The sequence below is a fragment of the Cuculus canorus genome, chromosome 18, assembly GCF_017976375.1.
Source record: "Cuculus canorus isolate bCucCan1 chromosome 18, bCucCan1.pri, whole genome shotgun sequence".
NCBI classification, from domain to species: domain Eukaryota; kingdom Metazoa; phylum Chordata; class Aves; order Cuculiformes; family Cuculidae; genus Cuculus; species Cuculus canorus.
In genome coordinates, this window is record NC_071418.1 from 13,417,795 (window position 1) to 13,430,540 (window position 12,746).

General features: G+C 46.4%; 1 protein-coding gene across 1 annotated transcript in view; it reads left to right on the top strand.

Annotated features, from left to right (window-relative positions):
* Positions 1-12,746, top strand: part of UBE2O (ubiquitin conjugating enzyme E2 O) — a 65,944-nt gene that overhangs the window by 38,529 nt on the left and 14,669 nt on the right. Inside the window, exons 3-10 of the mRNA XM_009571581.2 lie at positions 2,028-2,138; positions 3,046-3,143; positions 4,588-4,651; positions 6,397-6,540; positions 7,178-7,287; positions 8,129-8,279; positions 9,082-9,584; positions 12,378-12,532. Coding sequence (XP_009569876.2) covers positions 2,028-2,138; positions 3,046-3,143; positions 4,588-4,651; positions 6,397-6,540; positions 7,178-7,287; positions 8,129-8,279; positions 9,082-9,584; positions 12,378-12,532 — 1,336 coding nt within the window. The remainder of the gene's footprint in view (positions 1-2,027; positions 2,139-3,045; positions 3,144-4,587; positions 4,652-6,396; positions 6,541-7,177; positions 7,288-8,128; positions 8,280-9,081; positions 9,585-12,377; positions 12,533-12,746) is intronic.

Sequence of the window (12,746 nt, forward strand, 5' to 3'; positions counted from 1 at the left end):
AAACAGCTGAACTGAACCTGGTGCTCTGGTCCATGACTAGGAGGCACCCAATTGCATTAGATGGGAAGCAGACTTGTAGAGTGATGCAGGTACCTTCTCCATGGGCAAGGTGTCATTTAGAGAACAAGAAAAGTGTGTTGGGGTTTGTCAGTTGCCCCATTCCTGATTTTATTACTTGTTATTCTTTCCCCATCAGTAAAATAGGTCATTTAGGCCCAGAGACAAGATGATCCACAGAAACTGCAGGTTCTGGGTTGTATCATATCTCAGCTGCTCTCATGGTGGCTGCTCATAAAGGAAAGGTTAATTCTGCAATGCTCAGGGTAGGGTAAGGGATTTGTTTCTTGGATTTTTTTGGTTCTGACTGCTAAGAAATCTAAAACATGGGGCCAGAACAGCAGAGCGTGGCCAGAGGATGGACCTGGGCATACTTGATTTAGCTTAATCTGGAGGAAAAGCAGGGTAGGTGGCTATATTCTGGGCTTAGGAAGCAGTGGATTTATTGAGCAGGTGCCACCTCTGAGCAGACGTTGCTCATCCTACTGCTGGAATCCCACTGGCACCAGCTGTCGTGAATCTGGCATAGTTCTGGCAAACCCTTTTCAGGTGAGAGTTATGGTTCTGGGCTCTTTCCTGGCAGCCTGCGCAGGCTGCAGGCTACATCAGGCTTAGCTCCTATCTGTCACAATGGAGCTAGGAAAGGTTCCTTTGCTTCCCAGGCTTTCTTGAAAGAAATGGGAGTGGTATGTGGAGCAGCTGGGGGCAGTGAGTTCCTTCTGCCTTGGGCTTCACCAGCCAGGCTCTCCTGGCCATGCTAGCACAGCTCTGCATTGGTGATGTGTGGAGCATGACAGGGTTTGTGAGGAGGAGGGCTTGCAGCAGGCAGATGGAAAGCAAGGCAGCCAGAGGGGCTGAGCGATCTGCCCAGGAATTATCCTGGGCTGCAGGTGTCTGCAGGGTGTCTTTGCTCTGCCTACTAATCCTCAAGATGAGACGGGATGAGTCTCTCACCAGCAAACTACTGAACTCTAAAAAGGGCTGCCCAGGGCTCTGAGTGAAGGCCTTGAATAAATATTTAAGGTGGTTGAAAGAACAGCATGTTTGTAAGTGGACTTAGTAAATGAATCCACTTCTGCAGGGTGTGAGCCCTTTGAGTGTTATGCTCAAGTCCTGTTGGAGCAAAGACCTTGACCCTTGAGATAAGGACAGCTTCAGAGTTTGCTGATACCAGGGCATTTGTCATGCTGGCCCACAGTCAGCTTTTATAATGGACTTGTGGTCTTCAATAAATAAGGGTATCGATTGTCCCAGCTGTCAGGAGGCCAGGGCAGCTGCTGCCTTTGACAGTGTTTGGGTTAGCAGCCCTTCCTTGTGGGCCTCTGCCATATGTGTGAGCAACGTGCATATTGTGTGCCTCCTGCCAAACCAGCCCCAGAAGGCTCTTGACAGCATGCTTTATTTTCTTGGGGACCGACTGTAAACTATCTAGCTCCAAACCTTGGAATCTGAAAAGTGCCAGATTAGTTTTCAGTATGGCAGCAAGTAAAGACCGTTTATAATGTCCTGCAAAATCAGGCTTTACATGTGAAGTCACGGACAGCTTTAAAGGTTTCCTTTTGTGTTCTGGGGTTGATACTCCACCTTTACCTTTGCAGGCTGAGGATAGTACCTGCAGAACAGTCTTACGGAGTTGCAGAGATCTGTTCAGTTGAGTAAACTAAAGAGCCAGACAGATTTTAAAGCAAGTTAATACAAATTGCCTGATACAGTGTGGTCTTATTTGACCAGGTGCAGGAGTCTCTGGACTCCTGTATTGGAAGCCATTGCAAATTTTAGCCAGGAAGAAAGTACTACAGGTGTTTAGTAGTCGTCTCGCCTTCTGAGTTGTCTTTGGGTCATGTGAAATGCCCCTTCAGAACAAGGCCCTGAAAAGTAGGACTTGTCTCTGCACTTCATATCTCTGCGCAGAGCCTGTACGTGTGTAGGACCTTCCCTAGGTGATAAACCCTTTTTCTCTCTGTTTTCAGGACAGCCAGTGTGGGACTGTAATTGATGTCAACATAGAGTGTGCTGTGAAGCTGGTTGGAACCAACTGCATTCTCTACCCTGTCAACAGCAAAGACCTGCAACATATCTGGGTGAGAACAGAGCCAAAGTATACGTGGGAACTGGGGCTTGGTGGTTTGGAGGGGTGTTGCTGGATTCCCATTAACGCATGCAAAGGAGGAATCCACGTTGCACAAGCTGCATCTGTGATTTAGTTTTATTTTAAACTTACTGGAAACATCCTTTCTGGAAGATGATGCAGCATCGCCTCATCTGCCCATCTGTTCTGTGTTTCTGATCACATTTGCTGAGACCAAAGTGAATTGGAGGGCTAGGCTGACATGAAATTGTGTGAGAACTTCTGCGTTGAGGTGGGCTGGTGTGACATCCCATGTGGGGCAGCCCTATGGTGCTGGCACAGAGCTCCTGAGCTGAGGAATTGTTGTTGTTTAAACAGGCTGTAAAACTGCTGAGAGGAGTCGAGTATTTCTTTTGAGGTAGAACAGTCTGAGATGTACCTGGTTCTCCCTCTTGGGTGGGTGGGTGATTTCCAGAGACCAGGTGGGATTAGAGTTTCATCATTATTTTTCCTCTGAAAAAAAAGATAATCTGAGTGTGAAGAGCCAGAGTGTCACAATCTTTCTCAAGAAACAGCTTGTGGAATGGCAGTGGGATACAGGCTTCTCTGCTTGGGTTGGAATATTAGACAGTAATAAAAATTGATTGTAAATATTGTCTGAAGGCAAATGCAACTCAGCAAGTTTAAAATCCGAGGGAAAAAACTCGTAGAACGTCTGAGCTCTTTAACTGGAGAATCCAGGCTTTGTGCTGACTGTCAGGCAGCCTCTTCCATGTACATTTATTCCAGTTTACAGTGGGAATGCAGTTGCTGCCATAAATCCCTTTGAGATTCTGATCTAGTCTGCATTGTGTGAGGATTTGATGGCTGATGTACAAAGGCTGATGTTTATAAAGTTTTGTTTCCTGTTTTCTTTGTAGCCTTTCATGTATGGTGACTACATAGCCTATGACTGCTGGCTGGGCAAGGTCTATGATTTGAAGAACCAGGTCATCCTCAAGCTTTCCAATGGAGCCAGGTACTCTCTGTGAAGGCTGTCCCCCTTGGGTTTCACAATTCTGGTCTGTTTTAGGAGAGCTAGAAACGAGCTGGGCTTCATTCACGTGCTGATAAGTTATCCGCTTGTGTTGTATTCTTACTCTACATCTGAAGGTGCCTTATTCTGAAAGCACTGAGACTCATTGGTCACCCTCTGGAAGAGCTGTTGTCTGAAAGGCAACAATTTCTTTTCAATCCCAGCAGATCAGCGCTCCAGAACTAAAGCACGTTGGTCTGTAAACTGTGCTTGTACTCTGGAAAAGTAGCAGTTTAAGATGGATCGCTATTCCAGACCTTTTCTCGGTAGGAGAGCATAACTTCACTGAGATGCGGGGAGGATTCTTACCTTAAAAAGAGGTCTGTGAAAGTGGAAGAACTAGGTGGTTTTTAGAAAAGATGAAAAAGCAGCCCAAGATTGAACAGCTTTGCTTTTTCACTGCTATTTGCAACTGTTAAAAGTGTTTTCTCAATGAAGAGACAATCCAGAGTCATGTCTATATAGAGAGATTTAACCAGAGATATTGAAAGAAACACTTGGCTAACTTATTTTTGCAAAGCCAGCAGAAGAATCCAAGTTCTGTTCCTTGTGTATGCTGTTCACCAAGCCGCTCTGAATTTACCACATTCACTCTCCTACTGAAGTCTGTCTTGTCCAACAAACTTTTTTTTTATTGATGCAAGGGAGGGAAGGATCCAATGGAGGGTGAAGCGGCTTATGAGCCTGGCAGCTGGGGAACAGCCCATCTGTCTTGTAAATTGAGTGTTGACATTGATGTTTAAAAAAAAAAGACCTCAAACCCATAAACCTGCAGCCAGCTTTGAGTCTTTCTATGAGAAGCGAGTAATGCAAGAGCTATAACAGATGATTGGTGAATGCATCTGAAATTTTGATTGTTCTAGCTTTCAGTTAACCCAGGCTGAAAGGCTCTTATACATATGTTAAATTAGGAGTGAAAAATAGCTACACTGAGAAGTGTATCTGTATTGCCTGCAGTTACTGGTGCAATTTAAAACCTTGCTTGGTGTCTATAACCAGCTCATGCACAGCTATGTAAAATGAGTTAACTGTTTTCCAAATCTTCCCAATGAGTCATTTCAAATTGCACCAGAACTCACTCTGGAAATGAAGTTATTACTGAAGAAACTGCACCCAAGTTGCCTTTAAGTTCCAGTGTCACTGTGAATGAAAAATGGGACCTTTGCAGCAGACAAATATTGTCCAGCACCCTGCGTATTACTTTTTTTTCACATGCTGAGTGGAGTCTGTAGATACCAAGCAGTGCTTTTATGGCTTGTCTATAGCCAGTTTTGCTCTGGACCGTGAAGACTCAGTGTTGTACTGACAGACCCGCTCAGACAGTGGCTGTTTGCTTTTGGGGTGGGTGGCTCTGCAAATGCGATGGTGTCTCTTGTCTGTTTTCCAGGTGTTCTATGAGCACAGAAGATGGAGCCAAGCTGTATGATGTTTGTCCTCACGTCAGTGACTCGGTGAGCTTCTGGTGCTCCTGAGAGTATTTTTTTTATCATCTTGTAAGCTTTTTGGATAGAGGGGAGGGAGAAGGCAAAACTACAGGCAATTATTAATCCTAAATATGAAACAATGCATCACAGCTGAAAGAAACTTCACTAGATCTTCACTTGAAGCACGATGGGTTTTAGTTAAAGGTAAACTTAGTAAAGAGCAGGTTTTGAGGAGGTATTGGAATTTGTATATCCAACTGCTTGCACAAGATGCAGTCAGATGGCTGGTGCCAAGGCAGGTCACTGTCCGCTCCTTGTATCTGTACATACTTGAAGAGGCTCTTACTCTGTTTAAAGCTTTCAAAAGTGTTACACCTCTGGAAAAGTGCGTATTGTTTAAAAGGTGTTTTGCTAGAAGCATGTTTCCAGATCACGTAAATCCCTGTCTCTCTTGCTATTCTAATCCATCACAGTCTCTGAATGGAGACCTGCTGCCACGCTGGCATTTTCCGGATCACGTGGTGGGAAAGGTTTTGCTAGCCACTGCGTGAAACATGGAGTTCCCTGCGTGATGATGGGATCTAACCTCTCACCTGCAAAGGCTGACGACAGCTCCTTTTTTCTTCCAAACAGCATCTGTGGCACCTCGCTGCAGTCCTGGCAGTGATATAGGGAGTTGACTGAGAATGGTGTGTAATTCTTAGGAACTAGCAATGCAGTCAGCTCTTATCGTTCCCAGCCTTCAAAGCAACGGTCCCAATCTAAAACTGCATTTCTGTTAAAATTTTATGCCTGCTTCTTGTCAAGTAAATGGAATATCAGTTTAATAGGATGTGCTGCTCTGGTTTTCCTGTTCTGGAAGAGGTGTGGTCTGTTGCTAGATATTCTCTGGTATCTTAGTCTCTGCTGCTTTGGGTTGTGCAGCATATTTTCTGCTTGCTACAAGGATGTCATAGCTGCATCCAGCTTCTGATACCAAATTTTGAGATACCTTGTTTTGAGTGAGGCTGCTTTTAAAGTGTATGTAGTCCTCTGCAGACTTGTGGTTTGGTCTGAAATGTGAGTACTCTCCAATGCTACTCTTGATCCCGGAACTGCTGTGTGTTAGATATTTACCTGACTTAGATTTTGTCGTGTGGCTTTTATCCTTCCTGACAAATTATGAGACTTGATTCATTCTGTGCTCTGTTTTATCTACCCTAAACTGCTCTGTCCGCCCCCACATTCTGAATCTGTGCTCATCAAGTCACTCTAAATACTATCAGGAAAGAGCTCTAGGAGAACAACTGTTGTGGTTTGTCCTGTTTTGTTTTCAAAGAATTGTCATATTAACTAATCGACTTAAGTCAGGAATAATACTTACAAACTTAATTTGAACAAACAGAGGAGTGAAGGCAGGCATCCTCTGGCTCTGAAAGTTGTAGGTGATTGAATTAGAACATGGAAGAGAGGGGTGTCCTTGCCCAGGGCCCAGCCTACCTTGGCTACTTCGTTAGTGAGGGTGTTTGTCGGGGAATATGTATCTTTTTCTTGCAAGTACCTTTGCTTCTTCCCCACTGAGTCATAGTATGGTATGGATGCGTGACAGAGCAGGTTGCTATAGGAACTGCTGGCCTGACTTCAGGAGGGGAATGAGCTTTAAGAGATGGGCAACTTGCAGACTTTTCCTTTATGGTTAATCTTACTGGTCATGAATGAGAGAAGAGAAATGCTGGAAACTTAAAAGCAAGAGTACTTTATGCTGCTTTTTTTCCCTTCTCTTTTCCCCACAGGGTCTCTTCTTTGATGATTCATATGGCTTTTATCCTGGGCAAGTCCTCATCGGGCCTTCTAAAGTCTTCTCCAGTGTGCAATGGCTCTCAGGTGTGAAGCCTGTTCTGAGCACAAAGAGCAAGTTCAGAGTGGTGGTGGAAGAGGTAAGGACTGACGAGCTGACACACAGCCACCTTCTGTGCAGAATTCTCCCTGGCTGATGTTCTGGAGCAGAGTCAGCTTGCCATGGTAACCTTCCAAGAGCAAATGCACTGTGGTCTTCTGAGGTGACAGATTCCTCATTGTGGATTGACGGGACTTTTGAGTGTGGTTTGGTTTTCCCTCTCAAAGGTCCCTGCTGGCACCTTGTAAGGTGATCGTGTGCCAATGCGCTTGGAGGCCTGAACTGCTGATCCCTGGGGTAGCAGAAGCACCTCTTCTATTGAAACTTAATATTGCATGCTAATCAAAAAGGGAGAAATATTGCTAACTTCGAAGGAGCGACTCCAAATCCATTAGCATGTCTCTTTGTGATATTGGACTGCTGATTTGCAAGTATCATAGCTTCCGGTCCAAGCCAGATGTTGTCTTTCTTGAGGTTAAAAACTGTAGAAGCTCTTGGTATTGCCAGGAGCCATGCTATGGAGCACTGCAGTGGTCCTGGATGTGGTGAAACTGTGCTTGGCCATCTTAAGTTATGAAAACGGGTTTGCTACTTTCTTGTTTGTAAATGTTCAGATCCTACACTCTAGGAAAGCCTCTGAAAAATTACATTGCTTTCTCTCTCTCTTCACATTGTAGGTACAGGTGGTGGAACTAAAGGTTACTTGGATCACTAAAAGCTTCTGTCCTGGAGGTACTGACAGCGTGAGTCCTCCTCCCTCAATAATCGGCCAGGAGAAGCTGTCCAGGTGAGATCAGTTAAACCCCTTGTCACCCACAGCACCCAGGGCCTGCACAGGCTATGGGTGATGTGCCTACCAATTCGTTAGACACAGTGCTCCTGTTTCCAGTGGGATTTTTCACCTTGTTGTGTCTGCTTCCAGAGCTTCAAAACTTGAGTTGAAAAGCTTCCAAATTAGTTTAGCTGACGTTTGAGTTACCAATAGAGGGGCTAGCATCCCCCTCAAAGCCAGAGGACTAGCCAGTCCTCTCAAAGTACTCTCCAGCTGACAAGTGCGTAGAGGAGAAAGTGCTGTCTGGCAACAGGTCACTTGTTCCCTCGTCCTTCCACTTGTGTCTGGAGCAGGCTGCAGCTTTTAACTGTGTGTGCAGTCCGGCTCTGGAGCCAGGCCGGTGCTGAGGGAGCATCTAGTGCCCTCTGCAGGCTAAAGCTGCAAAAAATGGGCTGGACAAAACTCCGAGAGAAAAGTCAGATGAGTAATTGGACAGTCCAGCGTAGTTGCTACCTGGAGCTCATAAGGAAGCTGAAGGAAAGGGAGTTATCAGATGCCAGCAAAAAAACCCAATGCCAACTTCAAATGTCTTAGCAGCTTTCTCTGGGAGAGGGTGCTAAGGGAGAGGAGGGACTGGTGGGACTCAAACCCTTTGTATCCCTTACCCAGTCCCTGCTGAGATTTCCCTGTCCTGTTTTAGAACCATGTGGCTGGAAAAGATGTGGTGTGGTGCTGGCTTCTGCCACCCCAGAAGTGCTGTTGGCATGAGGTCACACCGGCCTTGTGAAGGCTGTGGTCACTGTTAGGTGCTGTTACTGCTTTTGTTTCACTCATGGCTGCCCTCCTGTTCTACCAGGGTAAAGCGTCTGGGGTGCTTTGACCATGCCCAAAGGCAGCTTGGGGAAAGGTGCCTTTATGTGTTCCCGGATAAAGTGGAGCCTGCAAAAATCACCTGTGAATGCCCTGAGAGGAACTGTGTCCTGGGGGAAGGATCAGTTGCCAAAAAGGTGAGCAGAGGGGTCCAGGGAGGCATTGATTTCTCTAAGCATTTGTGGTCATTGTAGCTTTTAAAGCAGAAATCTTCCTGTTAGTCACGTGGCCTGAAATGTGACTCCTGAAGTGGTTGTTGTAAAGAGTAATGGCTTGTTGTGCAGCCAAGTCATCTTGTACAGCAGCCTGACTGCACTGGGTGAAGCATGCAGCTAATGCCATGAGAGAACACGAACAGGACCTTAAACACGGAGGTGTCACATTGCAGGGATCAAACTGTGTCAGGGCTGGTGTGCTCTGACAGCCGGGACCATTCTACATGTGTCGTTTTCATTAGCGTGACCTCGGGCTTCTCCTGGAGCTGAACTGCTAAGTAAAATCCTTGCTGCAGTGAGACACAGAAGCCTTTGCTGCATGGGCCAAATGAGTCACGCTATGCTTTCTACATGCTGGCTGTAGGGCAGCAGTGTTCCTAGAATAACAGGATATCATCAGTGTAGATGGTGATGTTTCTGCAGAACTGCATGTGTTACATCAATTAACTTGTGCAACCTCTTGTGACCTTCCATAACAAAAAAAGTTCAGGACATGCTTGAAATAGTTTAAGGAGCAAAGCTCACTTTCCTCAGACTAGTCTGGAGCTGCTCCTGAGTAGAGCAGTAGTGAGATACTGGTTTGCCGAATCCACTGGTGCAGGTGAAGTGTGCAGAGGCCTGTGGGGTGTGTTTTCCCTCTGTACAAAGCTGACCACTCCCCAGGCTGGCTGGCAGCTTGCCGAGTGTACAAGTGTTATATCTGACGCGGGTCTGCTCTCTCTAGGTGAGGCGACTGCTGAAGAAGCAGATAGTGAAGATCATGTCATGCTCCCCAGAGTCTCAGGGTACCGGTGAAGCCCCTGACAAAGACTCTGTTGCAGCTGCTGACCAAAAGTCAGAAGAGCTTAAGGCTGGATCAAAGTGTGAGCTGGATGACTCTTCTAACAGCACACCGAGCCCTGGGGAGAGAAAGGAGGAGCAGCCTGAAGAAACGGGGAAGGAGAAAGGAGGAGCGGCAGCACGACAGCAGCAGCCTCCCTTTCTGCTGAAAGACGAAGCGTCATCCGACTACCGGCTTCAGTCCATGGAGCAAGATGCTGATGATGAGGCAGCTGACGACACTGATGACACTAGCTCTGTCACCTCTTCTGCTAGCTCCACTGCCTCGTCCCAGAGTGGCAGCGGCACTGGCCGCAAGAAGAGCATCCCTCTTTCCATCAAAAACTTGAAACGGAAGCACAAGAAGAAGAAGACCAAGGTTTCACGAGAGTTCAAGCCAGGAGACAGGTAAGCTGGATTTCCAAACCCAGGCATGCGTGCCAAAATCTCTATTATCAAAATTCTCAGATGTAAACCACCTCCTCAGCTTGAGTGGAGGATGACTGTGTGCCTCGTGGTAGGACACCGCTTGGTAGTAACCAAAAGTGATTGTCCTGTGATGACTGTGCAGTGGCCTGTGTGAAATCAGCTTGGTTTCAGTCCAGCTCCTGATGAAACTGGGGCCACGTATTGTGACACTGATGCTCTTCTATTTCAGCCATGCCTCTGGGCATCAACAGAGTATCTGTGCTGCGCTAGACTGTACGCAGAGAAAGAGACAGGTGAATAAAGATCATACAACCCAAACATGACACTAATTGGTTACCTCATTGGCAGCTTCTGCAGAGAGGAGAAACTGTGCTAGTGTGAATGGACAGCATATCCTCCAAGAGGGCTGTCTCTGGATCAGCATGGAGGTCCATGCTGGCAAAGGTTCATGCTGCAGTGGTCTCTGTTATCCTTCCTCTGCTCTGGAGAGAATTCTGCAGCTTCTGCCAGCAGTGGACTTTTTATTGGGGTTTTCATGAACAGAATGCACTCCTTCAGAGCTTTGGAGGAATTGATTTCAGGAGTTTGGGAGAGGGAGCATGGCATGTATCTGCTGATTTCTAGATAAAACTGGGTCTCGGCAGCTTTTACCTTTTTCCTAACTTGAGAACATTTAAACCATTTTCAAGGGACGCAAAGACATCTGACAGCTGGCTGGTCTGTCTCAGTGTTTATTTGTATACAGATCCTCAGTCAGAAATGAACTAGTGCAGATGATGTGTGAGAGTCCTCCTGGAAAAGTGACATTGATCAGGATTCAAGGGATCCAGTAGTTTAAGAATTCAGTGAATTTCATTTGTATTTTGTTTGGGTATTCTAGCTTTGTCTGTGTGCAAGGAGAGCTGTTCCTTTAGTCCTGGTGGGTTTTGAGGAAATAGTATTTAAAGGTCACAGACCTCAGCGGAGCAGGATTGGAGTGAAAGCAAAAATGAAGTGCATGATCAAGTTCCTGGGAACTGATTCTTGGTTCACTTTTCACTTCTCAACCCCTGCTGAGTGCCTCTACTTCACTAAAGGTTTTCTTAAGGAGAGCTTAGCTCATAAACCTGGTAGCTTTCTGCACCATACAGACAGTGGGGAGAAATCCCTGTGACAACATTGAGAGATTCCTGAGCTGGATCTGGGCATCTCTGTACAAGGCACTGTGGAGATCAGGTATTGGGACATATTGCAGAGATGACTGTGTCACAAAGGATAAGTAAGAGAAGCTTTTTCAGCACAGAATGTCAAGGCCCGGCAGATACTTTAAAGGGTGTATGGTCACAGCTCAGCATGAGGGGTCTTTGCTTTTTGAATATTCAGGTGGAGCTGGTGGGAGCGTTGGCAGCTCTGCTGTGTGCTGCCAAGCACTGCTGAGGGCTGCAGAGTGGCTGGGCTTGCTGCCCTTAGTCACCAGACCTGATGTGTCAGCTCACGGACATCTCTGACTGCAGGGAACCAGCTCAGCATGTGGCTTCACCACCGTTCAGTGACTTGAGCTCTCTAGGCAGCACAGGCATCTCGGGTTATTTTTTTTCAGTGATACACGGGGATTTTTACTAATGCCAAGTTGTGATTTTTGTTTGCAAAACAGCATAAACAGCACTGCAGATAGGACTGTGTCATTTCCTTGGGCTGCCTTTCCAGTCTCCCATCCACAGCTGCACATTCCCCCACCTCCTCCAAGGAGCCATCTCTCAGCATGTCTCCCACTACACTTGACCTGTTACAGGTCCCCTTCTCTGATAATTTCTGCTGTTGAGTGCTGGCCTTACGAGAAACTTCATATTTTTTCTGCTTAAAAGTATTTCCCTCACATTCATAAAACAGTGCTGGGGGCACACAGTTGTATTTTCTTTATGGTTGTATCTTCCTTATGGTTTGACTTGAAACCAACATAACTGCAGTGCTTGTGTTGTGTCTGCAAGGCCTGGGCAGCAGAACAAAGCCAAAATTTAAAATTAGCATGGGATTCAATTTGTTTTGTGCTGTAGTAGGGATGAAAATGGTGGAGGGTTCATTAGAAGAGCTAATGAACCACAGTTGGACCACAGTTCCACTCCTGCTGCCCCTGAGGAACTTGCCTCTTCAGGCAGCTCTGTCAGGCTCCACACCAGAGAGCCAGCATGTGGCCCATTGTTGCGTGTTTGAGTTTCATTTCTGAGCTGCAAAGAGATACATGTGTGTGTTTGAACAGCTGGGAAGGAGTCTTTTCTCTTTCAAACAGTCTTTTTTTCTTTGCCCACATCCAATATGTTGCCCTTTTATTTTTCCTTTCTGGAAGGGCTGAAATGCTGTTTTATCTTTCCTTTCCAGTCCCATGGTCCTCTACCTTCAAAGTTTCCTCAGAGCTGCCAGGCTAGAAGGTGTTTTGGTGGACAAGATCTTAAGTTTCGAAGTATTTGAAGCTCCTGTCTTGCCTCTGCCAGGGGTGGAAAGTGGGAGCTGGTAGATTTAATTTGCTACACTAGGAATAAAAGTGAGCTCAGCGTCAGCTCCCTGGAAGGAAAGTCCTCCTGCAGCAATGTGACATCTGCAGTAACAGTGATTGAGAACCTGTCAAAACTGCTTCCACTGTGACTGCAGGGGGTTTCCTGACTTGCTTCCCAGCCTGCTGATATGTGTACCTTTGTGTTGCTGAGATCCGTCTTGATTCCTCGTGTTGGCAGCATTGTGTTCTGGTTGTGCTTACGTATGTCCACCCTGGTAACTCGTTGCCTTCTGGGTTCCCAGGGTTGCTGTAGAAGTGGTGACCACAATGACTTCAGCTGACGTGATGTGGCAGGATGGCACTGTGGAGACAAACATTCGCTCCAACGAGCTGATCCCAGTCCATCATCTGGACAACAACGAGTTCTGCCCTGGGGATTTTGTGGTGGACAAAAGAGGTATTGGGTGTCAAAACAATGTTTTCCTCAGAGAACGTCAGCAAAGAACCATTATTTAAATGCCAAATCTGAATTATGACAGCAGGCAAGATGCGGAAGGAATAAATGCCAAGGAGCAAAGCTAGGATTCTCAGTATTTCTGTAGAGGTGGCCCTCCTTCTCCTTGAAAGTGTGAATGACTGAGCTGTCTTGCAGGATGAGGGGGGCTGTGAAC